This window comes from Triturus cristatus, chromosome 10, assembly GCF_964204655.1.
Source record: "Triturus cristatus chromosome 10, aTriCri1.1, whole genome shotgun sequence".
In the NCBI taxonomy this organism is placed as follows: domain Eukaryota; kingdom Metazoa; phylum Chordata; class Amphibia; order Caudata; family Salamandridae; genus Triturus; species Triturus cristatus.
The window spans coordinates 1,023,185,525-1,023,213,171 of NC_140593.1; the positions used below are offsets into that span (position 1 = coordinate 1,023,185,525).

Here is a 27,647-nt window from a genome sequence, read left to right on the forward strand (position 1 = left end):
TTAATTTGAAATATTTTAAAACTGACCAGATTAAAACACTCTTTGACTACAAAATCACTGAAACGGACAGGGTGTGATTCAATTAGTTGAACGCTCAGTTGGTCAAAAGTTGAAATTCCACCAGGGCCGACTCATTTTACATTATTCCGAGCCGGTAAATCGGATTATTCATACAAATTGAGTGAATAGTACAGCTTCCATGCAAGGATGACCGACGACTGTGTCTGCATTATGTTTGTGGTTATATATCAGCCCACTGGAGACAATAAGAAAGCCAAGTTATCTCCCTGCCATAATCTGGTAATTCTGCAGTGCCAGTGCCTTGTGAATTAAAAAGACCTGATTAGATTTAGTATGTGTAATTTTGCGAGGTCGGTAATTTACTGACCTCGCAAAGTTACACATACTAAATCTAATCAGGTCTGTAATTAACCAACAATTGTATCCACAGGCATCCCAGGACATCCCCCTCGATCGGATAGGTCAACCCCCAAGCACATCTAGTGACTGACACTGGCATCAAGTTTAGAAACTGAGGAAGAAAATGCAAGAACACGGAGGCATGGCATTTAATGTAAGATATGAACAAAGGCGATATAGGATGACACAAGGGTGACATTATATTACATGATGGAAGCAGTTTACACTGGACGAAAGCACAACAAGCAGTAACTGCAGGCATCAACCAGCAAGGAGGTGAAGACAAATAGAGCACATAAATTCAAAAAGTCCTGGAACAGACATAGGAGAAGAACTTTATAAATAATATTATGCTGGAGCCAATGTAGAATTTGTGTGGTAAATTTAGACAGCAAATGAGAGACTAGATTGGCGGCACTGTTCTGATCTGCCTTAACATTTAGGATTATAGGAGGTCGCTACAGGGCAACATATAAAACCACCACCGTAAAAGGCCCCAATGCTCAAATCTGTAACTAAATATTAGGCAAAAAATCCAGCACTGTTCAGACAGGCATTAACAACTATAAATGAAAATGAATCAGAGAAATATAAATGTAATGAATTCTAAAAACACCCATTAAATTAAAAAGTAGAAGGTGTATGAATTCTTTTTACTTCTTACCCGAGACTCATCTTTTGTGCCAGTGCCCACTTCCCACGGAAATGCAGATTCTTTCTTACTGTGCATGTTCTCCCTCCACTAGCAGATTATGTCAGGTGCTTGCTGAAAAGCCTCAGCTTCCCCAATAGAAGAGGCATGGATAGTGCTCTCCATAGTTTCCCAAATATTTCCTCAACAGCAAAGCTTCCACCACTAGGGACCCATCCTTTGACTGTAAAGTCATTTAATTGTTGTTGACAACTGACAAAATGAATGGCTGATCATTTATAAGCAGTATGGCATTGCGAGCATCAGGATATATTTGCTTTATTTCCTTTGAGGTAAAAACACAATCTACCCACAAACAAATGTGTTGGTCATACAACAGCTATTTGAAATTCTTATGCAGAACCGAATAACACGGTTTGAGATCCTCATATTACATTTTCTATCCGCATCATTTTCCCTGTCCAGAAGGTTTAGCCTTCACTTACTTCAATTATCTTATATGGCGGCAAGGCTTGATAGGGGTGTTTTTAATAATATAGACATTAAGCTTTTACTTGCGTTAACAACATTTCACAGAATCAAGATCTGTGATTTATATAATCTGCATTAAGTAGGGCTGGTGTACCTCATTTGTCACACCGTATCATGTCATTATGCCTTGACTTGATCGGACAATAGGAATTTCTTTGCCAACTTTGCTTTCTTTCACGCGAATGCCGATTACTTGAAAAAATGTGTTTGTAAGGGAAGTAAATTCCCCACCCTTTACCTCTAGGTACAATTATTAGCAACACATTTACTCCTACCCATTTTTAGCTGTTTTTGCCGTGAACCGTGATCCTTGCTCCCTATGAACATTACACCTTCATGCCATTTCTTTGTAAAGGAGACATCCAAGAATCAGAACTTCTATTGCTTCTGGGCTTGGTTATGTTTTTTCTCTTAAGCAAACATGCAGATGGAGTGTGGAAAATGTGGAGCATGTAGCTAATAAAAACTACAGAATTTTACTGGAAAAAGTGAGTAAGGAACAAAGAATAGTGTTATTACGTCGCGTGACGGGACAGTTCACACCCATATAGTAGTAGGCTTTTTTAAGCTAAATTTTTATCATCGTTTTCAGAACTTCCTTCAAATACTTACTACATGTGTGGGTATCTAGTGTCAAGAGGTGAACAAGTCTATGTAAATCTCAATCTAAGTGCTGGTCTCTTTTGGCTTGCTGGGTGACAAAAGAAGGAGCTCACATAGAGAACTCTGAGGAAATGAAACAAAGCAAAGACAAAGAGAAACTGCTCGAAGAATCAAGTCTGAAACTTATTAGGAAGAGAACTTAGCAGAGCATTTGTAGCAATGCTAGCCTGAGGGTAGTATGCAGTGATATTGATTCTCAATGCATGAAATGTCCCATTTAGGCTGTGGCATAAAAAAGAATGTAAACTTGAATCTAAAAAGACCTCTATCATAGTGTTGATGAATATTTTAGGGGGTATAATCAAGACAGAATTATCCGTCACAAAAGTAATGGGTCTCATTCTGACATTCTGATTGGTTGGTGGAGAGAAACAGCATTGCAGGCTTCAAAGTTAAAGAAAGAAGGCCTTTACTGCCAGTTCCCATTTCCTCTCCCTCTCCCCAAAGCTGCAGTGCTTTCTTGTCTATACCAAATGTGCTCTTTGCCCATGCCACACCACCCGATGCCCAGTACAAAAAACAGATGAAACCTGGCTCGTTGTTCTCAGTGGATATCTAGTCCACCAAGCCTTTACCTTTTGCCATCATCTACCTAAAACTGAACTTCTACCATTCGCCCCCTGCATCCCCAACCCCAAACGAACTTTCTTCTTCTATCTGGTAACATAATTTATTAACAGCTCACCCCTTTTCAGAAATGGCCCAACCCAAAGGCTGAAGGTGGATTAGGCGTCCTAATCAAGAACCCAGTCATGAACTGTTCCACAATTAGCTTGATCAAGTAGGCGCCTGCAAAAAGTCTGAAGGTATCGTCTTGTGGCATTCATATCATCATTCCTGATGCATATGCTGATTTCAGCATTATCCACACCTTCCAGCCAATTCGGTAGACCGGTTAGTGGCACAAGGCAAAAAGTGTTGGACAATGAACGACAATAGCAACTACTTCAGGAGAGATGGGGAACCTTGACAGCAAGACCACTGTAAATCATAGCCTTTTTTCTGACCTCTGGACAACGGGGGTTGGCGCATGGATCGGAAAGCACCAATTAACGTGGAATCAGGGTCTTCGATTGTGCTTAGACTGTCATTAGGGTCCTGTGAGCCAGCCCTATTCCTGTATCAGTGGCATATTCTATGAAGAATATAATTGACACTCACCTGGGCTTGATGAAATGATCCTTCAGAAATCTTGTACTGATTTAAAAATAGCTTCACATAATAAAAATTGAAGACACTGTTCATCATTCCAGCGCCTAAGGTGGTCATGGAATAGGCCAGCGCATTATGATGGATTCCAAACGTCTTCATTTTTCAAATGTTGGCTCTGTTCCTCCTAGTTTATAAAGAAGAAGGAAGTAAGCTCAGTGCTTCTAATACATGAATATTGACTATATGAAGATCGTACTGTGGTCGACAAATCATAAAGATGCACATAATATTAGATACTACAAGTCACTGCTGAGTGGCAACCAGGCTCAGCACTACTTCCTTGCTTACAAACGGACCTGTGAGATTGGAGAAATGGGACTAGTCAGAGAGAGTCATTTGTCAACGCAGCTGGCTTTACAGAGGTCCTGACGATTTGAAGGCTGGTCAAGTTTAACTGAAACACATAAACCAAAAGGAGAACTTAAAACAAATATAACATTAGTAGTTATTCAGAAAACAAAACCCACAATGCCCTCTCATCAGGACACTTGAGCACTAAGGTAATTCATGTGTGTCATTACTTATGTATGTATTATCAATTTCAGGTTTTCTTTTGATGGCAAAGCCTTTCAACGTCAAAATACATAAATAACATAAAAAAAACATTTCATAAAGCAACATACATAAAACCCGACACGTAAGTGAGAATAAGACACAGCCAAAAGACAGTAAAGGTAATATCTATATAAGTATAACTCATTTTCATATTCGTACACGATTTGGTTATATCGAATGATTTTTTGTTTTTTTTAACAGATTTGATTAATTTTGATGCCAACATTACAATAATGCTTCATCTTTTGGGTCGCAGCAGTCATTACTAGTTCGCTCATGTAGGTATCATTTCAATTACATCAAAATGGCCTGCTGCCATAGTTTCAGGAGTTGTGGCTATAAGTTCAACTCCCCCCACCCCAACCCCGCGAGTCAATGTTGTACTAATGCATGTGTGGTTCACAAGAGTAGTATATAAATCAGCTAGGCTAGGTGTGGTTAAGGGGCAGTTGAGCAGTAAGGTAGTAAGGTATTGCCATAGCCCACTGACCCCGATTGTGGAGGGGGTGCATGGGTGTCGATACCAATGAGAGCACTTTCCGTGTAGATGGTATTCATTCGGAGTCCTCAGGCGTTCCCTCAGTGGTCTCAGAATCAAGGTGTGTTAGTTTGTGTAATAGGGCTTCCCAGGCTCTAGCCATCTCTGTGGTTCTCAATCCCCTATTAGCTTCTCTTAAGAGTATCCGTCCCTCACATTCTGCCCATTGGTTAAATCGATTGATAAGGAATGCATGAACTTTTTTCTGTATTATGCACATAGTGATTGTTTGCTGTAAATGTAATTGCCTGTATATACAAGTTTATCTCCAGAGATCTTGTAATATTTTCACAAAAAATTAAGAGTGAAAGAATTACAGACACATACATATATTTAGTCGGCAACATTAATAAATCATGTTGTCAATGAGATGTAATTGAGTTACATTTCCACTGTGAATTAATGCCTCTATTGTGACAAATTTCCATTGGTTTACAATTCATCCCCACTATTGACCTCATTTATGTTTATTCCTGTCAGACCAGCCCGTCAGGCACTGCTGGCTGCCCTATAGGCCAGATCCACGCTGCCTGGTGCTAAACATTGTGAAAAGACAAACAGACGGGTCTTGGAAGTTGACGGTGGCACCACAGACGCCTTCTGGTTAAAAGAATTGTTAAAGTAGGCTGAGGCAGAGAACACAGTCCTATCCACACACCTTACACAGACAAAACAAGACAGACCGCCTGGGATGAGCTGCTTTTTGCATCTGAAGTTCCCAGCTTCAGAATAGGACATACAAATAATCAAAATAAGGAACCATCTGCAAATACCCATTCAAATGCATAGCCTCATATGGACATGGTAGTTGGGGCGTGCAATCAATATCTTGGTGTCCTCACTCCTGGTGCCTTTCTGTCTGTATAGTACTTTAGTGCAAAGCTCCAGAAGAGTTTGCTGTAGGTCTCTGGACGTTATGTATTACTTAGCATCCTCGGTCTCCAGACCATCAGCTTCCAGACCATCAGGATTCTTGGCACTTGGGGGTTCAAAAAGAAGACATAGCACCACTACAGGAATGTCATCAGCCTTGGGACTAGGTCAGGAGGCTGGCTTGCCTAGCTCTGCTCAGCTTGTTCTATTCAGAAAACATTAGTGCAAGGAAAATGTTTGCTCCTTTACTTCATTTGGGCATATCTTTCTCATCCAAAACTGCTCAGACGTACAGTAGGCCCGGCTGGTGTGATGTTAAAGCCACCAAGGCTCCAGTTTAATCATTTCTTTAATGTGGCACACTTTAACTTTTACTTAAGAGCGACTCAGCCAAACTTGAACTTTTGCTAAAGAGTGACCAAGATAAACCTCAAGAGATTTACTTTAGGGTCTCTAATGGCACATTCTTTGCAGCCTTATTGGAGGCACAGTCCTTAACTTCCTGTCAGGAGCTATTACAGTCCTGTAGTTCCCTCCCCTGCTACTTCTAAGCAAAGTCATCTGGTGTGAGAAGCGCCGAAGTAAGCATTCATCAGACTGTTTGATAATCGCACCACCTCCTAGATTAATTATAACCTAAGGGATCCTCAGTTTGACGTCTCTGTCACTAAAGTCTCAGGCATGGTAATAAATATGTAGACGTGCTGGTTCAGATCTACATTAAACTCACATTTTTTTTTTTTTAACTGTGACAAAGCATTATCTAGAAACAAATTCCCATCAGACTAAATTTAAATTCATGAGTTTCATATACAATTACATTTTATCTTCAAATTTGATTTGACGTGTAGGACACTATATGTTTATCAAATTCTAAAGTTATCAGGCACATCGATGTAGGAAGCTGAATGTGATGCTGTGACTCAAAACAATGACAGAAAAAGCACATGGAGAAAAATTAACAGTTCTCTCCTAGTCTTTTTGAAAATCAACACAATGCATGAGGAACACCTAGGTGTTTTAAATAAAACATCACCATCAAGTAAAAAGTCTCCCCCTTTTACCTTTTAGATAATTTGTTACAGTTTCCTTTACCCTTTCATCTGTTTATCTTTTCCCTTTTCCATCCACACATTTAACCATACTATCCTACATTCATTCATCTTTTCACCCTTTCATATATCCAGCCACTCATCCTTCCACTCATCCATCCTTTCTGTAACTTTTGTCTATTCTTCCATCCTTTCACCCATCCATCTATTCTTTGTTTCACCCTTCCTTCTATCTTCTCATAGTACTTTTCACCTTTTATTCTTCCATCTAATCGCCTTTTTCCTCCTCCCAATCTTTCTTTTAACTTTCTTTCGACACATCTATTTTTCTCTCTCATTAGTACTCTTTTAGGGACTGCTACGGCCAATTTTAGGTGTCTTGGAGACCTCATGTTACGAACATTTAAAAAATGTACATGTAAGTAATACAGACAGAATGCCTTTAATATACTTTCATGGCTTGCCATTACTTGAATGGGCTCTCCAATAAGGCCATGGCATTTCAGGTACTGTTACATTGCCCCATTTGTGTTCCCATTAGAGATGGTACTCAAATAGTCCTTTTGTTGGACCACAGAAGCAACATGATGTGTAGGTATGTTTTTTTTGATTAGTAAGCATTCCCCGTCTTTACGGTAGACGTGGGATATTCATTAATAAACCTTGCAAGTTCATTTGTTTTACTATGCTGTCTTGATAACATGTTATTGACTTACAGCTTTTGCGGTCACAAAGTAAAAACATGCACTCACATTAATCTCTTACAGCTGCGCCGAAAATACTGGCCCACTCTTAAAATTGTCTACTAAGTAATATTTGTCTAGCCTCTCCATTTAAGTTCACCACTTACAATGACTCCTATTTCTAATACTCCTCTTTAAGGGTACATCTTAACTCTGCCAATGGAATTTCTTAAACAAAGGGATCCTACTCCCAGCTTTTGCTTTGTTGCCCTCCAAGAAGTTGCTTATTATAGTATTTCCTTTCATGTATTTGTTTCACAGACATGACTATATTTTAATGACTGGACTATGGTGCTTTGCTTAGCAAGCACATCTTGTCTATACGGCAAACTAAGGCAATTCTCTAATCACACTTGCAAGTTCATTTGTTTTACTTTGCTGTCTTGATAATATGTTATTGGATCTACAGCTGTTTTTGTTCATAACGTAAAGACATGCACTCACATAAGATTTCTTACAGCTGCAACAATTGTCAAAAGTATCTACTAAGCAATATTTTGCAGGTTATGCCTTTTAGGTTCACCACTTACACTGCAAACTATGTCGTCTGACTCCTTTTAGAGCACTCCACTTTAAGGGAGCAGCTCAACTCTGCTAATGGAATTGGTTCAGCAAAGGAACCCTTCTCCCAGCTTCAATATTGATGTAGCTGAATAAGCTACTTCTTTGTAGTATTGTCTTTCTTGGAGCAACACACAAAGTTGTCTAGCAATTACCAAACACTTCCTGTAACAGAAAGCCAGAGCTATTAGTCGTGCTGCTGTCTGTTTAACAAAATCAAGATCATGCATCTTTGCTAAAGCTAGTCGTTCTTACTAGGTCTGGGGGAAATTTTAATTACGTCGGAGTAATTTCATAATTGTGCGTTACTCTTGTGACTGAAACTTACACGATTATGCATGTTTGCATAATTCAGAGTAATCTGGGGCAAAAATGTTTACTGATAAGAGCACAGGAACAGAACGCAAGCAGCGGCTGCTGTTCATGTTCTATTGCATTTAGTGCTATTTCTTAGCTCAGATGCATCCTGTGGTCCATTTTGGACATGATTGTGCGTTTTGTGCTGGGTTGCGCTCATGTATTTCTGCATAATCTTGCGTAATTTTACTATAATTTTTGTGAGTTACACCCACCCATAACTGTTCCTCAGGCTTTCTTTCTCCATGTGTCCCTTCTGTATTTCCCTTCTAATTTCAGGGTCTTTTTTTAGGTTTCCTTCACCGTATTTGGCAGCCCGCGGCTTGCACCCCTCTGTCTTGGTATGCTCCAACTGTGTTTTCTATGAGCATTTTGTCCGCAGAACTGCATGCAGAAGAGGCCTATAGACAACTAATGAACTTTTTTTTATTTCAAAGAAATTTTATTGAAATTTTTGTATAATCCAAACATAAGAAAAAACAAAAAAGTATAATTTGCACAAGAAACCAAGGCAAACATGATAAATGACAAAAGAAAATCGATAAGGTAGGAATGTGAAGAATCGAATATATTGTAAGTAGTAAAGCAATGTCATGATACAGAATTAAGGCACTGACAGTGAGATATACATTCAATATATAGATAGTTCAAACATGAAATCACTAAACATTTCTATGGGAAAATATTTGAAGACAATGGCTTATTTTTTTGGGGAGTATGTCAGCTCGTTCAGGATTCACAACAGAAATGATGGGTATGTGCGCACTGGGTGGAAAATACAGCAACGGGCCACATTACGGATATTTGACGGACAAGCGGAAGCAGAGATAGGGTGAAAGTTGGGAGTGGGGTCTTATGGGTGTTTATTATTAGGAAAATAGGAGTCGAGGGTTCCCCACAAAGATCTATGTTGTGGTTTCCATGTGGTAAGTTGCAGAGCAATGTTGTCCGCACCACTCACATGCAATCCAGCTCAACCATGACTTGAAGGAAGTGGAAACAGTGTTTGTCCAATTGGTAAGACTGGACCAGCAGGCAGCCATTAGTAGAATATCTAGTAGCAATGCCTCATTGGGGGAGCTCAGTCGAGGATCTAAAAATCCCATAATGATGGAGTGAAACTCTTGTTTAATCCAATGTCGTGAGAAATTTTAATATTCTGTCCCAAAATGCAGAAGCAATGTAAGATCAGGTGAGGCATGTCACCCGTTTCTTTTTTACAGTTCCAGCAAATAGAGTAGTCTTTGAGGCCTACTTTATCGAGGCAAGAGGGGGGGTCCAAAAGATTCTATGTAGGAGCCAAAACATGGTCTGGGTATAATTTTGTGGGAAACAACCGATTTCCATATCTATCTCCAGTTCTCTTGTGATATGAATTTATGTTCGTCTCATTTGTCCAGTGTGGCTAGGTTTAGTCATGTGGAGAGCGGTTGAAAGAATTTAGAGTATCTTGAGACCTGATGTTCAGATCTGTTGGCCACACTGATCACCCTATGTAGGGAGGGGTCTTGGAAAGACCGTTTGGCTTTAGATATGCAGGCTTTAAGTTTAAGGAAATCTGAGAAATCCACATTTTCTAAAATTGAATTGGTTTTGAAGATCTTTGAAAGTAAGTGGGTAATTTTCTTAGCCTAATTGCATCCAAAAATGGAAGCCTTTGGAGGACCAATATTTCCAATGTAATGGGACACCAATCTTAAATATTGTGTTATTCCAAAGAGACATCATGTTAGAGGACTTTACTGGGGACTCGAGGCGAATGCCTAGTTTTAGTAGGGTCAGTTTAGTGTTTTGAAATATTTGTTTGGTCCATACGGAAAGTTTAATTTTGGTGAATAAAAGCATGATGGGGTGAGACTCTTCCAAGATTTCTTCTTTTACTAGTAGCCAGGCTGGGGAGTAATCACAGGCCTCGAAAAATCATAAAATGTTACTAGACCTGCAGGCCGAGTAAATCGAATATTCTACTTGATCTAACTGCAATGTACTTTACCTGCAAAACTGGTCTCAAATTGTGAGATTTTTGGCAAATATTTTATTTTACAGAGTCGCCTTTTTCTTCATTCTCACATATGAGTGCATCCTCAAATATGTGAGTTCGGCATTTCTGCTGTTCAATACAAAACTCTTTTGTTTGATTAAAACAGACTAAATGTTTGCTCTATGTGTAATAAGAATCTAGCCCACTTATAGGGTACACAGGATCCCTGACTTACCGCTCAGTTTACGAATAGCATTGCCATCAGGGTAGGGGCAGGAGTGTTTTGCAGTTAATGTTTAAACACTCACTTTTAATAAATATATTACTAAAGCAAGATGTGGTAGTGCACTATCATTTACAAACAGTACATTTCCAAGAAATAGCCAAAAACCTTCCCACTATCTTGCAGCTTTACAGATACAACTATGTAGTGCATTATTAACAATCTGAAAATTAGGTTTCAGAAAACAGATCTATCATTTGCACATCACCAAGTAAAGTGTTCCAACTTGTTTTTCATCCAATTAAAATATTTTTTTTCATAACACAGAAGTGCAATAAATGGGCCTTCACAACTACTGAAATACATTTTGAAATGTTTGTACAGTTGACTTATTAGCTATTTAAATGTGTGTTAGGATCAACCCGATACCCTACAGCCTTTTATTTCAAACTTCATACGGAGGGTCAGACAGTTCAGTTTACAAAATCCTAGAACTCTGCAGTCAGAGAAGGAAAGGTAATTGTAAACTGACTTCTGACCTCTCCCTCTTAACACAGAGCAAATGTGACAATATAAAAACAAGATTTAAAGACATCTTTTTTACTCCTTCATTCTCTGACTGGACAGAAAACGTGTTCTTTGCGAACTGGCCAGAACGGGTGAGTTGGTCCTAAATATAAGTCGACATGATAAAATCTGACTAGCCACAGCGAGAGGGCAGTAGCTTTTTCAAGACCTGCAGGTCTAGTAACATTTTTATGATTTTTCGAGGCCTGAGAAAAGGCATGTTCAGACAACAAGCTCTCAACAAGCTATGGTTGAGCATTTCGCTTGTGTTAATAAAACTAATTAAATGATCACGATAACAGTATGCCTGATCACGCTACAGTATGCCTGTTATTTATAAAACGCAAATGTAACGAAGTAACATAAGTGTTCTTGTGGATAATGTTGAAAGGGACAGCCATCTGCCTAAAAACTAAACTCACTAGCAGTGACTAAGGATTAAGTGTGGAAATATTCAACCAGGATTTATTTTCCTGGTACAATTATGAATTTACCACATAATCCACTGTCTGCTGCATAATTTCATATTCCAATAAAAGAGTGTCTTACCTGGTCACCTTTTACCTTCCTACTGCACTTTGGCGCTAAAGAAGTACCTTTGTCACATAACTGGTAAAACTATAATGGTCTAACTATAATCAATTTGCCTATGTTTACACCATGATCAAAATCCCTTCCTATTATGTTTCGTTTTTGTCATTAAAATGTTTTGATTTGCCTCGTTTCGAAGTTGTCTGGCGGGTATGTGGAATGCGAGGAGGTGGTTCAGATATGCTGGTCCTGCGCCGTGGAGAGCTTTGTAGGCATGTGTGAGGAGCTTGAAGGCGATTCTCTTGTTGATTGGGAGCCAGTGGAGTAGCCGGAGGTGTTGTGTTATGTGGCTGCAGCAGGGGATGTCGAGGACCAGTCTGGCTGTGGCGTTTTGGACTTTCTGTAGTTTCCAGACTCGTTTCTGGGTGATGCTGCCGTCAAGTGCATTGCCATAGTCATGTCTGCTGGTGGTGAGTGCGTGAGTGACCGTCTTTCTGGATTCTGTGGGGGTTCGCAGAATAAAAGGGGTTCCATTTTAAAAGAAACGTGTATGTTTGCGCTCATATATATGTTTTATAAAGACTGTTTTAATCTGGAAGGTAGTGAGGACAGTACTACTAAAAGCTTCTTTTATTGCAATTAAATAGTGAATAATATTTTGAATAGTTTGACCCACTGTATGTTGAATATATATAATTTTCTTTGTAAAGAAGCGTCTTTATTTTATAAAGCCCTGAGATAATTTTCCATAAATATATATGCATGTTGACAGTGCCACGTTACCTAGACCTTATTTTCACATAATGTGCTGCATAATTACCTTTCAAGCACATAATATGCAACATAATTAGCTTTTTCTCAGTGCATAATTCATTCATTTATTGTACAGTGTTGAGTGGAACTTGGGTTCCTCTTTTTTTGTGGCTCTGTTATGACTGCTTTAAAGCAGAAGTGAGGTTTGATATTTTAACAGGTTTTTTATTTTGACGGGCTTTAATTTCCAAATGGTTAGCTAGTGTTGGCAAGGCGCATGGCAGTAAACTTTATGGTAGACATGCTGCTGCTGATATGCTTGAGTTGAATATGTTCTCTGCGAGATGTGGAGGAAATGCATTAGTGCAGTTACCATACATATGTTTGAAAACATGTATATAGTGCACAATGTCAGTTTTCTAGAGAAGAATCTTTTTTTATTTGAGAGATGGTGGATTACAAAAGGAATATGACACATCTATGGACCAAAAGTAGTACAAAAGTAGTTTGAGTATGTAATTTATTTAGTTTGATTGCATTTTAGATATACTTCATGGAAAGTGGGAATATGTGCTTATGATTTTATTTCCTTAATTGCAAAACAGTGTTGGAGCGGTTAGGAGTCTGTTTTGTTCTGAACTGTCCATAAGCTAGAGGACAGTTCTGTGCAGATAAACGACTGCTGTAATACGATGTGTATTGAGGGAATTTTGTATACAAATGCAGGTGCGTGGTTCTCTGTATGATTCATAGGAGGCCCTCTTGGTATGGGATGATTGAGGGTACCCTGTCACAAGATGCAGTAGAAGTACCCCAGTTTTGGTATTGCAAAGGTGGCGGAAGAGGAGAACCCACCATAATACAAAAAGACAAAAGTTTGTACACATTTGTCGGATGATTAGGACATTGGGGAAAAGTAGTAACCTTTTGCGAGCAGACACTGAAGTACCCTTGGTGTGAGAAATTGAGGAAGGGTAGTACCCTGTTGCGTGAGGAGTACTGTGGTGTATAACATTAGAAAAGTGTAGTAGCCTGTCGCATTAGGTTGCATGTGGAAGTACCCTATGGTGCATAAAAGTGGAGCAGAGTAGTACCCTGTCATAAGAGGAAATGTGGAGAAGTGTAGTACCCCTTGTGTTGTGGCAAGAAGCAATAAGTACTGCTGGAGTGTGCTCTGCGACTGGTTGTCATGTCAATTTTCAACAGGTGTGTAGTACTGGAGGCAGAGTACATCAGTGTGAGTAATGTGTTGTTGCCTTTTTATTGTATATTTGTTTCACCTGCATGTGGTTTGGGAGCACTTGTCGTTTTGTACAAATGGGAGGATTTAACGTGTGTGATACTGGATACAGAGTACATTGGTGATGGTCTTGTTGTGGCTTCTCTTTGCGTTTCATCATTGTTGCATATAGTTGGGAGTACCGGACTTGGTTTCAGGAATAAAGCTGTATGATGTGAGTTCTTCCTTACCGTGGCATCTTATGACATTGGTTTGCTATACTCATATGGAGTGGTGTTTGAAGCAGATTGCTGAATGCACAGTTTTTCAATGTTTTTTTTTTTTTTGAGTCAATAATTTTCAGTTTATGGGTACTGGGGGCTGTCATCATTGTGTATTGGAGACGTGCTGTCTGATATTTGTGCAGCTTCCACCAATGGTGTCGAGTGCAGATTTAGGTTCTTTCTTCCACGTGGCATGTGTTTGTGTTGTCCAGCTAGTGTGACTGTGTTGAGCAAGGTGGAATGCACTTTTGTGTATGTTTGTGAGAGAGTGTGATGGATTGTCATTGTCCTTGGTTTGCCTGTGGAAGATGGAGATGATGTCAGAGTTTGTCTTGTGGTTTCTGCATGTTTGTTGCATTCGTTGGACATTTGACCGGTGTGTAAGCTAAGAGGATGTTATAATGAAGCTGCATGTCTGCTTTGTCCTGTGTGTAAGGATTGAAGATAATAAAGTGACATGATGTGTCTGTGTATGCCTGGGCAGAGTTGGCATGCTGTAGAATGTTGAGGGTGGATGCTGTGAAAATTTGATGATCGTGACACGTGAGTGTCTGTGTACTGTATGAAGTGGGGTAATTAATAACAGTTGGAGGGAGAATGAAGCCTTAGCAGGACTTAGCTGCTGTGACTGTAACCTAAGGTCCGAACATGGAATAAAGAGCTCAAATCATGACGGAAAAAAAACTCTGATGCTGAGCAAAGGATCAACATTGTGGAAGATCTTTCATCCAAGACAGAGAAAGAATTCAAAAAGCTCCAATCCTCTATGAAAACCCTTCACAAAGAAGTATTGGACTTAGAAGGCAGAAACCAGAGAGGAAATGTGTGTATATTTCGCATCCCGGAAGGAAGAGTAGACTCTCAAGGCTCATGCATCACCTTCTTGGAAAAACGGCTACCATAAGCCACGGCATATCCTTTGCCAAAAACTTTAAACTCAAACGTGCGCATTCAGTTCCCTCGTTCAAGCCTGCGAATAAAATCGACAAGAAGGCTGATCGTCTGTAAACCTCTCTGCTTCCAACACACTGAGATGATCCTCAGATATATGCTTAAGCATAATCATATCCTATGGAACGGCCAAAAATATATATTTTGTATGATTACTTAATATCAACAGTTGACACGAGGAAAGTATTCTTAGCTCTTCGGCCCCGAAAAACCTGAATCTACAATTCTCATTTGCCGGTCCTGCAAGATTCAGATTTCTTGTGGATGGCAAACACCATATTTTCCTCGATGCTAAAGACCTTACAACCTTCATAGACGAGCGAGAGACCATGAAATGGAAGCCCAATTTACCAACTCTAACAAAAGAAAACACTAATTCTCCAAACAGTCCAATATGCGACTCATACTTAAGTGCTTGATGGTTCTGCTCCACTTATTCCGGATTCCCTGCCCGCCTACAGATAAGTCATTGATCTGTCTTTCACACCTGTTTTTGTAATCATTAGATTGGTTGATAATGGTAGTATTTACCAACTCTGTCTGCCTATACCTGATGTGTCGTACTGTAACTTCAGAATGTATATTTCGGACGATGTGAATCTGTAAACTCGGTTGCAACCTGGGCATGTTCACGACTAGTTAACTAAACTCTGCGCCTTTCTTCTATGTCACTAGGTTCTCAAATGGATGTTACTTCTCACCATTATTCTTTACAGTAAGCTTTTACAATGTGGTAGTGGTTTGATGACTCTCTTTCGGATTAATAGGAAATGTATTGCTTTAAACCTACCCCTCAGTTTTCCCACAGTGCCTTACATCTGTGTTCCTGTTTAAGAGCGTTGTTCATATATAGATCACTTATGACTCCAGTTTTTCACCTTGTTCATCTTACAAATTGTTACTTACTCATCGGTCCTGCAGCTGTTAGTTGACACCTCTCTATTGTCTCCTCCAATATACCTATCTTGGGTCGGATGGATGGATGGGTGGGGGTGGGAGGGCTCAGGGGTCTTTTTGGATGGGTTTTAATCTTTTTCTTTCCTTATGTTTTTCTACAGCATTAGTTTTTTTTTTAATTGTTCCTTATTCTGCTAAGGATTGTGTGAACATTGACTGATGGCTCATTTTAAACTCACTTACCTTCTAGTACATTCCACTCATGTCCCGTTTAAGCATCCACCAGATCCTTATAGATCTGGATTCCCCACAGTATACCATTCTTTATTAGTGACAGTGAAGGCTGATATGGGGCCATTGTGGTGGGCGGGCCGGGGTGTTTTAAAAAAAAGAAAATTGCACTTACATGGCCGCTGCCTCTCCTCCATTCCGCTACCATCGATGACGCAGGAACAGGCAGCACCCAGGCTCCCCTAGCCAATCACAATGCTGCTGATAGCATCGTGATTGGTCTGAGCGTCGTGGTTTGGCACTCACAGAGGGAGCCTGGGCATGTTCTCAACCCAGGCTGTGATATAGCCTGGGTGGAGAGCATGCAAAGTGCGCATGATGGTTTGGCCAGCCTGAGACGGCAGCCAAATCGTCGCGCACTTAAGTGCACATAGCACTCCTCCGCCTGCTAGCTGACAGCCCAGCCCCTTAAATAAAACTGGGCCAATACCGTAAAAATTAAATGATAACTATGTTATTATCATTTTATTTTTCATGTGGGGCTACGCTCCTCCGTCTTAGTGGAGGAGCCGCCACTGATGAGTGACACACTGTGTTTTCGTCTTCCGACAGCTCATTAATCCTGACACACTAGATCAAGCCATCATCCGCCTTTGCAAGATGGCTAATTCATTCTCCGCTAACAGTCTGAAAATTGTATTACTGAATGTCAGGGGGCTCAACCAACCCATCAAGCGTAAAACAATTGAGAACCATCTGTTCAGACTTAAGGCTGACCTCATACTACGCCAAGAAACTAAAATTGGCCAGAAAGTAGCCACTTCACTTAACAACAGATGGACAAGTGAAGGCATCTGTTCCCCTACTATGAGTAAAAAGAACGGAGTCATAATGATAATTTCAAAGAAAGCCAACCTCAGCCTAATATTTCACTCCACTGATGATGAGGGCAGGTTACCAACCATGAAACTCAGTAAAAATGGAAAATATATTCACCTTATTAACCCTCATGACCAAAACACTGATGTTCCTGACTTTTGAGATTCCATGAGTGACACCTTAAAAAAACATCCCTGGAGATGAACTGACAATAGTGAGCAGAAAATTCAATCTCCCCCTTCATTTAACTCTGCAAAGACATTCTAAATCCTCTTTCCACTCTTCAGAGTCTCACAAAGCCTTAATGAAGATCTGCACTAGATTTAACTTGAAAGATTGCTGAAGATTATAATAACCTGATACCAGGGATTACACCTTTTTTTCATTCCCAACTTCCTCTTACTTGAGAATTCACTATCTTCTCATATCAGGTGCTTTTACCCACCTAATCGACCAAACAGGCAGTCTCCCTCGACTAATACCCGACCACTCATGGATATCCTTGACAATCACTACTACCAGCTACCAGATAGCTATAGAGGAGATTGGCTCTGGTTTACCCCCTTGGCCGTCACCTACCCAGCCGGACATTGGGCACAGTTTTCCTCATCTCTCCGTTGAGTCTCCTTCCTCCCCCGCCCTCCTGATGAATCTCTGAAGATCTGCCGACGGCGGAGCTAATTTCAGCACGGCCGATGCCCAGTGGAGTTACTGCATGACCCGATTCTGCATTCCTTTCCCCTTTCTACTTTTCCCCCTCTACCTTCTTTGCCCCATAGGACGTGTGTCTTTGTTATGCTATGCTCTAGTTACTCATGTTACTGTGTCACACTGTTTATTATGTTGTCCTTGTTATGCTATGCTTTTTGTTACTAAGCTCCTGTAACTGATGTAATTTTGTAACTTGTAACTCGCTGATCCTCATGTAAAGCGCTCGGATACCTCCGGGTCGAGCCAGTGCTATATCAAGCTCTGCAAAATAAAATAATTTTTTTTTTTAAATCACTGGGACTAATACTAAAAACATAACTTTTAATGATGAATCAATAAAAGATGACATATCCAGATCACGCACAGAAACAACTATTCTTAATTACATTAGTGAAAATAAAACACCAGATATCTTGATACCCACCTTTTGGAACGCATTAAAAGTAACAATCAGGGACACCCTAATAGACATTCAGGTAAAACTAAACAAAGAACACAACAATAAGACATGTGCCTTAGAAGCTGAAGTTAAGAAACTCAAAACTCTCCACACTCACACTTTTAACTAACAAAAAATATGAAAACAATAAACTACTAAGTGAGAAGGCAGTGGTCTCGATCAATAAATTCAAATGCTTGAAACTGTGAAGTGAACAGAGCAGGGAAAATACTCGCGGACTATCTGAAACCCAAGAAAATGTTTTAAAAAAATATTAATTCTATCAATGATAAGCTGAACAACATACAAACAGACCCTCAAACAATTCTAGACGTTTTCAAAGTATTTGGAGTCATTATACAGGACGGCTGACAAATCTCAGCCGTTACCTGTAAGGCCGAGATTTGGCACCCATCTTGATAAACTGAACCTACCACAGCTGTCCCAGGAAGATAAACAAAAACTCAGGTCTGTTCCTAGCGCAGATGAAGTAAGCTAGCAATTAAATCTCCCAAGTCACGTAAAGCTCCAGGCCCAGACAGCTTTATCACATATTTTTACAAAACATTTGCATCCTCACTAATCCCCACAATGGCTGACCTATTTCAACACTTTGCAAAACCTGGCTCTGTTACCAGAACATGAAGTCAAGCCACCATAATGGTTATTCCTAACCTTAGCAAAGAAAGTACAGGCCCATTTCCTTAATTATTTGGAAGCCAAGATATACGCCAAAATCATATCCAAACGATTAGAATCACTTTTGCCTAAACTATTCAGTGGCTCACAGCTAGGCTTCATGAAAGGTCGCATGTCCAACAATAACACTCGTCTGCTATGCCAAGTACTAGAAAAAGCCAAGAAAACCCCCTCTGAAACCGTGGCCTTCACGCTAGACGCCGAAAAAGGCACTTTATAAAGTCTTGTGGACTTTCCTCAACGAAACCCTGCTAAAATTCAATCTTGGTGAGGATTTTATCAAAATGGTTATGGCCCACTACAGCAACCCCAACGATAAAGTGAGAGCAGGTGGCCTAGTTTCTTCATCCTTTAAATTGGAGAAGGGAACAAGACAGGGATGCCCTCTTCCGTTCCCTGCTCATCCTGGCCTCAGAACTGCTTCTCTACAACATCCAGAATAACAATCTAATCTCCTGTGTTGACTACAACGACGTTGTAATAAAAGTAGCGGCATACTTGGATGACATCCTGATTGTGACAGATAATGCCCATCCCTATGTTAAAGCACTTATTAGTACTATAGATAACTATGCTCTGGTTGCAAGCCACATCCTCAATAGAGATAAATCTGAAGTCAAAGGCCTAAATAACATCTGCTCTAAAGACCTAAAAGAAGACTCTGGTCTAGTATGGTGAACTAGTTACCTTAAGCCTTGTTGTCGATTTATTCGCAGGCTTGAACAAGGAGACGGAATGCGCACGTTCAAGTTCAAAGTCTTTGGCAAAGGATTTGCCGGTGGCTTATGGTAGCCATTTTTCCATGAAGGTGATGCATGAGTCTGGAGAGTCTTCTGTTCCCTCCGGGATGCAAAATATACAGAAATTTCCAATGTGGTTTCTGCCTTCTAAGTCCAATACTTCTTTGTGAAGGGTTTCCATAGAGGATTGGAGCTTTTTGAATTATTTCTCTGTCTTGGATGAAAGATCTTCCACAATGCTGATCCTTTGCTCAGCATCAGAGTTCTTTGTCTGTCATGATTTAAGCTCTTTATTCCATGTTAGGCCCTTGGGTTACAGTCACAGCAGGTAGGTCCTGCTAAGGCTTCATTTTCCCTCCAACTGTAATTAATTACCCCACTTCAGACAGTACACAGACACTCACATTTCACTATCATCACATTTTCACAGCATCCACCCTCAACCTTCTACAGCATGCCAAATCTACCCAGGCATACACAGATATGTCATGTCACTTTATTATCTTCAATCCTTACACACAGGACAAAGCAGACATGCAGCTTCACAACATCATCCTCTTTGCTTACACACCGGTCTAAAAGTCCAATGAATGCAACAAACATGCAGGAACCACAAGACAAACTCTTACATCATCTCCATCTTCCACAAGCAAACCAAGGACAATACAATCCATCACACTCGCAAACATACACAAAAGTACACTCCACCATGCCCAACACAGTCACACTAGCTGAACAAACCAACACAACTACATGCCACATGGAAGAAAGACCCTAAATCTACACCCAACACCATGTCCGGTGGAAACAGCACAAACATTAGACAGCACGTCTCCAATACACAATGATGACATCCCCCAGTACCCATAAATTGAAAATTGACTATGGTAAAAAAAAAATCAAACTGCGCATCCAGCAATCTGCTCCAGACACCACTCCACACGAGTATAACAGACCATCGTCATAAGATGCCAAGGTAAGGAAGAGCTCACATTCTAGAGCTTTATTCCTGAACCCAAGTCAGGTACTCCCAACTATACGCAACAATGATGATACGTAAAGAGAAGCAACAACAAGACAATCACCAATGTACTCTTTATCTAGTACCACACACTTGTCAAATTCTCTCATTTGTACAAAATGACAAGTGCTCCCAAACCACATGCAGGTGAAACAAACACAAAAAAAGGCAACAACACATTATAACTCACACTGATGTACTCTGCCTCCAGTACTACACACCTGTTGAAAATTGACATGACAACCAGTCGCAAAGCACACTCCAGCAGCATTTATGGCTTCAAGCCACAACACAAGGGGTACTACACTTCTCCACATTTCCTCTTATGACAGGGTACTACTCTGTTCTACTTTTGTGCACCATATGGTACTTCCACATGTAACCTAATGCGACAGGCAACTACACTACGTACACCACGGTACTCCCCCAGGCTTCCTCACACTACAGGGTACTACCCTTCCTCAATTTCTCACACCCGGGTACTTCCCAGGCTTCTGCATGCAAAAGGTTACTACTTTTCCCCAATTTCCTAATCATCTGACACATGTGTACAACACTTTTGTCTTTTGTATTATGGTGGGTCCTTCTGTTCCCCACCTTTGCTATACCAGAACTGGGGTACTTCTGCTGCATTTTGTGACAGGGTACCCTCACTCATCCCATACCAAGAGGGCTTCCTATGAATCATACAGAGAACCACGCACCTGCATTTGTATACAAAATTCCCTCGATCCATATCGTATTACAGCAGTCATTTATCTCCGCAGAACTGTCCTCTAGGTGAACAAAACAGACTCCTAACCACTCCATCACTGTTTTGCAATTAAGGAAATAAAATCATAAGCACCATATCACCACTCTCCATGAAGTATATCTAAAATGCAACCAAACTAAATAAATTACATACTCAAACTAGTTTTGTCACGGAGAACAGAAGAAACAAACATCCCATTGTTTCTTATGGTCCATAGATGGTGTCATATTCCTTTTGCAATCCACCATCACACAAACCACTGACATTGTGCACTATATACATGTTCTCAAACATATGTATGGTAACTGCACTTATGCATTTCCTCCACATCTTGCAGAGAACATATTCAACTCAAGCATATCAGCAGCAACTTCTCTACCATAACGTTTACTGCCATGCGCCTCGCCAACACTAGCTCACCGTCTGGAGATGAAAGCCCCTTGAAAATGAAAAACGATGTAAAAGACAAACCTCACTTCTGCTTTAAAGCAGTCATAACAGAGCCACAGAAAAAAAAGAGGAACCCCAAGTTCCAATCATCGCTGTACAATGAATTAATGAATTATGCACAGAGAAAAAGCTAATTATATTAAATTATATTGCGTAGTGTGTGGCTGAAAGATAATTAGGCAGCACATTCTGTGAAAATAAGGTCTAGGAAACAAGGCACGGTTAACATGCATATATATTTATCTAAAATTATCTCAGTGCTTTATAAAATAAAGACGTTTCTTTACAAAGAAGATAATATATATTCAACATACAGTGGGTCAACCCATTCAAAATATCATTCACTATTTAATTGAAGTTAAAGAAACACTTTCAGTGGTACTGTCCTCTCTACCTTCCAGATTAAAACAGTCTTTATAAAACATATATGAACACAAACATACACGTTTCTTTGAAAATGGAACTCCCTTTAAACTGCGAACCCCCACAGAATCCAGAAAGAAGGTCACTCACGCACTCATCACCAGCAGACTTGACTACGGCATCACCAAGAGACAGCTCCAGAAACTACAGAACGTCCGAAACGCCACAGCCAGACTGGTCCTCAACATCCCCTGCTGCAGCCATGCAACACCTCCGGCTACTCCACTGGCTCCCAATCAACAAAAGAATCCCCTTCAAGCTCCCCACACATGCCTACAAAGCTCTCCACGACGCAGGACCAGCATATCTGAACCACCGCCTCGCATTCCATGTGCCCGCCAGACAACTTCGCTCCGCCCAATTTGCCCTAGCCTCCGTCTCACAGATCCACAAGACGAGAACCAGATGAAGATCCTTCTCCTACCTCGCTGCCAAGACCTGGAACATCCCGCCCCTCCACCTCAGGCAATCCACATTGATGACCCAATTCAGGAAGGACCTCAAGACCAGACTCTGACAGAACCTCCACGCCCAAATGGATCAGCACACCCACCCACCCACCCCCTCCCCATCCCTCACTGGTGAGTAGCCACGTTATATAAAATCCCGATTGATTGATTGATTGATTGGTTGATTGATTGAACCCCAGCTAGGTTTCAAAATCTGTCTCCTGGAACCCAGTGGCTCGTTTATTCTGTAATCCCATGGTAATGGCGCCACTTCTATCCAACAAGAAATAATACACAAAACAATAATGTTACATTACATATTTATTATGTTGTTGTCTCATTGCTAGGCAGTTATAAAGTTTCAGCACACCGGTTCTTACAAAATGCAAAATGTTTTATACTCGTGTTTGAGGAGTACACCCTTGAAATAACTATCACTTTGAAACCGAAGCAAATCCAAAAACATTTATGACAAAAACTATACATAATAGGAAGGGTTTTTGATCATGGTGTAAACGTAGGCACTTTGACAAATGGATTATGGTTAGACGATTATAGTTATACCAGTTATGTGACAAAGGTACTTTTTTAGTGCCGAAGTACAGCAGAAATGTAAAAGGTGATCAGGTAAGACACTTTTATTGGAATATGAAGATTATGCAGCAGACAGCAGATTATATGGTAAATTAATAATTGTGCCAGTAGAATACATCATGGTCGAATATTTCCACACATAATCCTTAGTCACTGATAGTGAGTTTATTTTTTTTAGGCAGATGGTTGTCCCTTTCAACATTATCCACAAGAACACTTGTTACTTCTTTACATTTGCATTTTATAAATAACAGGCATGCTGTAGCGTGATCAGGCATACTCTTATCGTGATCATTGAATTCCTTCTGTAACACAAGCGAAATGCTCAACCATAACTTGTTGAGAGCTTGTTGTCTGAACATGCCTTTTTTCAGGTCTCGAAAAATCATCAAAATGTTACTAGACCTGCAGGTCTAGTGACTTAATAATCTACTCGACCTAGTTGTAATGATCTTGACCCAGAAATCGGTTTCAAATGATGTGATCGAGGGCAAATAAATTAATTCATTGAGCCGCTATTTTCTTCATTATCACATATGAGAGCACATTCAAATGTGCGCGTTCAGCATGTCTGCTGTACACAAAACTCTTTTATTTGATTTAATAGACTAAACGTACTTTCCATATATAATACAAATCCATCCACATATAGGATACACATGACCCCTGACTTGGCTCTTGGGGGCATATGTATCAAGCGAATTTTTAGTCGCAAACGCTGCGATTCGCAAAATACAGCGTTTGCGATTAAAAATTCGCAAAACGGGATGTATTAGGCAAATTCCCAACGCAAATTTAAGGTATCGCTAATTTAGCGATTTCTTAAGTTTGCGTAAGCATTTAAGAAATCGCAAATTGCGATTTCTTAAATGAAATGTAACACTCACCAAAGGATTGCGATTAATCCTTAAGAAATCGCAAATTACCACCAACTACTGGTTGGTGTTAATTTGCGATTTCTTTTAAAAATGCACGTTTTGTAATTTTACAAAGTGCCACGTGACGCACATACATGCCCTTAGGGCATGTATGTGCGCCATATGACCACACATGCTAATTTCAGGGGTGTATCAGGGTGTCATCTTGACACCCTTGCACCTTTGAAATTATTCTCAAATTGCGATTAGCAAATTGCGATTCGCAATCTGAGAATTACTTCCCATACATTCCTATGGGTCTCCTGGCCCATAGGAATGAATGGGCAGGTATTCCTTAATTGCGATTTCGCAATTTGCTAATCGTAATTAAGGAATTTTAAGAAATCGCAAAAAGTTTGCAATTTTTTAAAATACATCCCGTTTTGCAATTCTCAAATAGCGATTCCTTAAAAATCGCTATTTGAGAATCGCAAATGGTGATGTTGATACATATGCCCCTTAGTTCATTAACAGCTGTTCATCGGGGAGGGGTCAGGAATGTTTCTCAAATCATATTTAAAAACTATCACTTTTAATAAATACATAACTAAAGCATAAAGTGGTAGCGCACTGTCATTTGTAATCAGCAGATTTTACATTGAAATGGTCACCGAACTCTCCCACTGACATGGAGCTTTAATGATAAAACTATATAGTGTACAAACAATGTTTGGAAATAGAGTTTCTGCAAATATGTGTCATTTGCACATCACGAAGTAAAGTGTTCTGGTTTGTTTTGCTCCTATTTAACTCTTTGTTTGCATGACACTTCTTAATTCCAAAAAATGCTTTTGTAATTCCGGATATTTGTAATATTAATTTACAGGCTATTTATTTAAAAGTTATGTGTTAGAGAAAAATAACTGACATCTTCAGACAGCTCGCTTGACAAAAAAACCTCTAACTCTAGTAAGAGAGCGAAAAGAAACCTCATTTTCCAAACCGCAATTAGTTAAAAAACAAACTGGCATTTGACCTCTTTCCTTGAACAGACATCAAATGTGTCAAGATAAAAACAAGATTTAAAGGCATCTTTATTGCTGATTCACTTTCTGAATAAACAGAACACCTGTTCCTTTCCAGCCTAAGTTTACTTGTCAAATCTGTTCAATGCTATTTCTAAAAGGCCTTCTCATAAACAAAGCTTCCCCTTCACCTTCCCCACCTCAAATCCTTTGGAACAAATGTGCCAATACACGCACCAATATAAATTCCCAACAGTAAGTCCCTCTTAACAGTTTATTCACTTAAATGTCTCTAACCTGGAAAACTTTTTCTAACACTGATATTGCTCTGTTCTCCTGATCTTTTTTATCAGTTTTTATATGTATACTTGTATAATTGTATAAACAAAACTTGAATAAAGTTATATGTGATGATTATGGTCTCTAACCTGATGGTTACCTACTCCAATGAATGTGTAGACACCATTGTGCAGATAAACAATCCCAGAGATCACCATACCACCGTTACATTGTTGAGTGTCTTGCTGGGCAAGTAGATTCCTTATTATATTTTTCCACATAGGACAGAAATGGCTGTGGATACATGAAAACTAACCAGTCAGATCATGAACTGCTCTTGTCGTTTTTTTACAAAACAACATTTCCCAGTTTCTACTCAGCCAGGAGTGTTGATCCGGTGCGGTCAACTGCTTCTATTAGGAAGCCAGAATATGCCTATCACAAACAGAAGGCTTTAACCCGTTCCGTGCTCATGACGGAACCACTCCGTCATGAGCCACGGGTGCGCTGTGCTCATGACGGAGTGGTTCCGTCATGCTGCGGCCGTTGGCGGCCGCTCCGCCCACGCGGCGCTAATTCCCCGCCTGTGCGGGCGATTAGCGCAGTGGGCGGAGTCGTGACGGAACCACTCCGTCATGAGCACAGCTCACCCGTAACTCGTGACGGAGTGGTTCCGTCACGAGCACAGCGGCACCGCAACTGCCCCCAATCCCCCCCTGCGCCGCAGCGGAATTCCTGCCGCGGCGAAGGGGTTAATGGATGAACTATGTTACGTGTTACGCACTCGTTAGGCGACGCTTTGCACATCCAGTTGCACTGGAAGAGTCATCATGGTTTTTATTTCTTTCTGGATCATCTCCAAATATCCCATAAATTTAGGACACTTCTTCTAAATCTATAGAAGGAAGCCCAAATCATCACACTTCACCCTCACAATCCCCTATCACCACATACAAAGCATATGAAGGAAAGGGTGTGATAGAAACAGCAGTTTAAGCTAATGTTTCATACTCAGTATACATCATGAGGAGGTTGCCAACCATGATAAGGGTAGATTAAGCCACATTTCACTTTCAGAACCGTTTTGAAACTCTTCGAATTGTTGGCTGTATACAGGGCGTACTTTTCATTGATGAAATTAACCCATAATTCGCACAAATCAGTCAATTTTCAAGTGAAGAGCACAGTGTTTTAAAGCCGAAGTGCTTCTATAGGGGTAGAGTTATTTTTAGTATCTCCAACTTGCCGCTGGTAAATTTGACTCCTAATATTTCACCACACTTATCTATTTCTTGTAAGAGAAGGGACACAAACTCTTCAGAATTGGACTGAGTAGGAAACAAAATCCCTAAAGTGAATTACAGAATAGTCTCTCTTGGTGTAGGTCCTCCCTTTGATATCTTCCTTGTGTCTGATTGCTTGAGCAAGGGGAGACTGTTAGCACGAACAGGAGAGGAGAGGATCTGGTTTCACTTTCAATGACCGTGATTCCAAATTGAACCCATCAACACTCCCTCTCACTCTAGGGCTGTCATACAGTGCTTGTACTGCTTTGAAGAAGTTGGAACCAAAGCTGTATCTTTGTAGGAACTCTGCTATCAGAGTTTACTAGGCCCGATCATATTCTTTTTTCTGCATCTAAAGAAACTAGAATCGAGGCAGCTCTTGGCCATTAAAGTATTATCAATTAGGTCCAAAACTTGCAAACATCGACACCCCCTGTCTTACCATTACAAATCCGGACTGGTCCAGATGTGTTAACTTAAGAAGATGTCGTTCGGTGTATGTGGTCACAATTTTAGACTAAAGTTTTGCATTAATATTCGACAAAGCTATTGTCTTATATCCCATATGTAGAGATAGGTTCTTAGACTCCAAAGGAGAGTGTTGTCCTTCCCTTCAACATGCAAAAATGTAATAACTCATGTAGCAGGGCCAGGTGGCACAATGAAACTTGAAAAAAGGCTAGAAGGGAAGCCATTGGGCCAGCAGCTTTATAAAACTTCAGTCCTTTCATTGCTCCTCTCAAGATTATCCCTACCCAAACCAGACAACTTGTGCAAAGCAATGTTTTTTAGGTAAGATCTGGCATTACCCAGAGGCACACCACTTTCCATGAGTAGGGTTTATATTAACATCTCTGGAACGCCTCGTTTTGTCATTCTCTTTGAAGCTATGTTCACCCATATCATTCCTAGTACCCTGACTTTCGATTTAAACACAAGTGTATCTGGTTTGTTGATTTTTTATAGTTAAAATGGTTATGTGGTCACAAGGAGTGAAAATTCTGAGTGGTCTACAAAACAGACTCCAGCTGTCCGCCAGTGACTGAGTTTGTGGTAGTCTTTTCTGAAGCTTGCGAGTTTGTGTGCTTGCTCCATCTCCTTTAGCTAGGTTCCTAGTTTCCTCTACTTTGCCATTCTATCTGTTATAGGTAGGTTTAAATGACTAATGAGGGAATATCAAATGTGTTGCTATTTTGAAAGTAGTCCCTATTGACCATTTCCTCTTTGACTAATTTGTCAATCAGCAA

The 27,647-nt window shown here is 40.2% G+C and overlaps 1 protein-coding gene across 5 annotated transcripts in view; it reads right to left on the reverse strand.

Moving 5' to 3' along the window:
* The window catches only part of LOC146796457 (solute carrier family 68 member 1-like), a 166,833-nt gene that overhangs the window by 122,470 nt on the left and 16,716 nt on the right, over window positions 1–27,647 (reverse strand). For all 5 annotated transcript variants that reach the window (XM_085629036.1, XM_085629038.1, XM_085629037.1 and 2 more), the window contains exons 2-3: window positions 3,775–3,872; window positions 3,428–3,602 (exon numbers count right to left, since the gene is read on the reverse strand). In XM_085629036.1, the coding sequence (XP_085485162.1) occupies window positions 3,428–3,577 (150 nt within the window). In that variant the 5' untranslated portion in view covers window positions 3,578–3,602; window positions 3,775–3,872. The remainder of the gene's footprint in view (window positions 1–3,427; window positions 3,603–3,774; window positions 3,873–27,647) is intronic.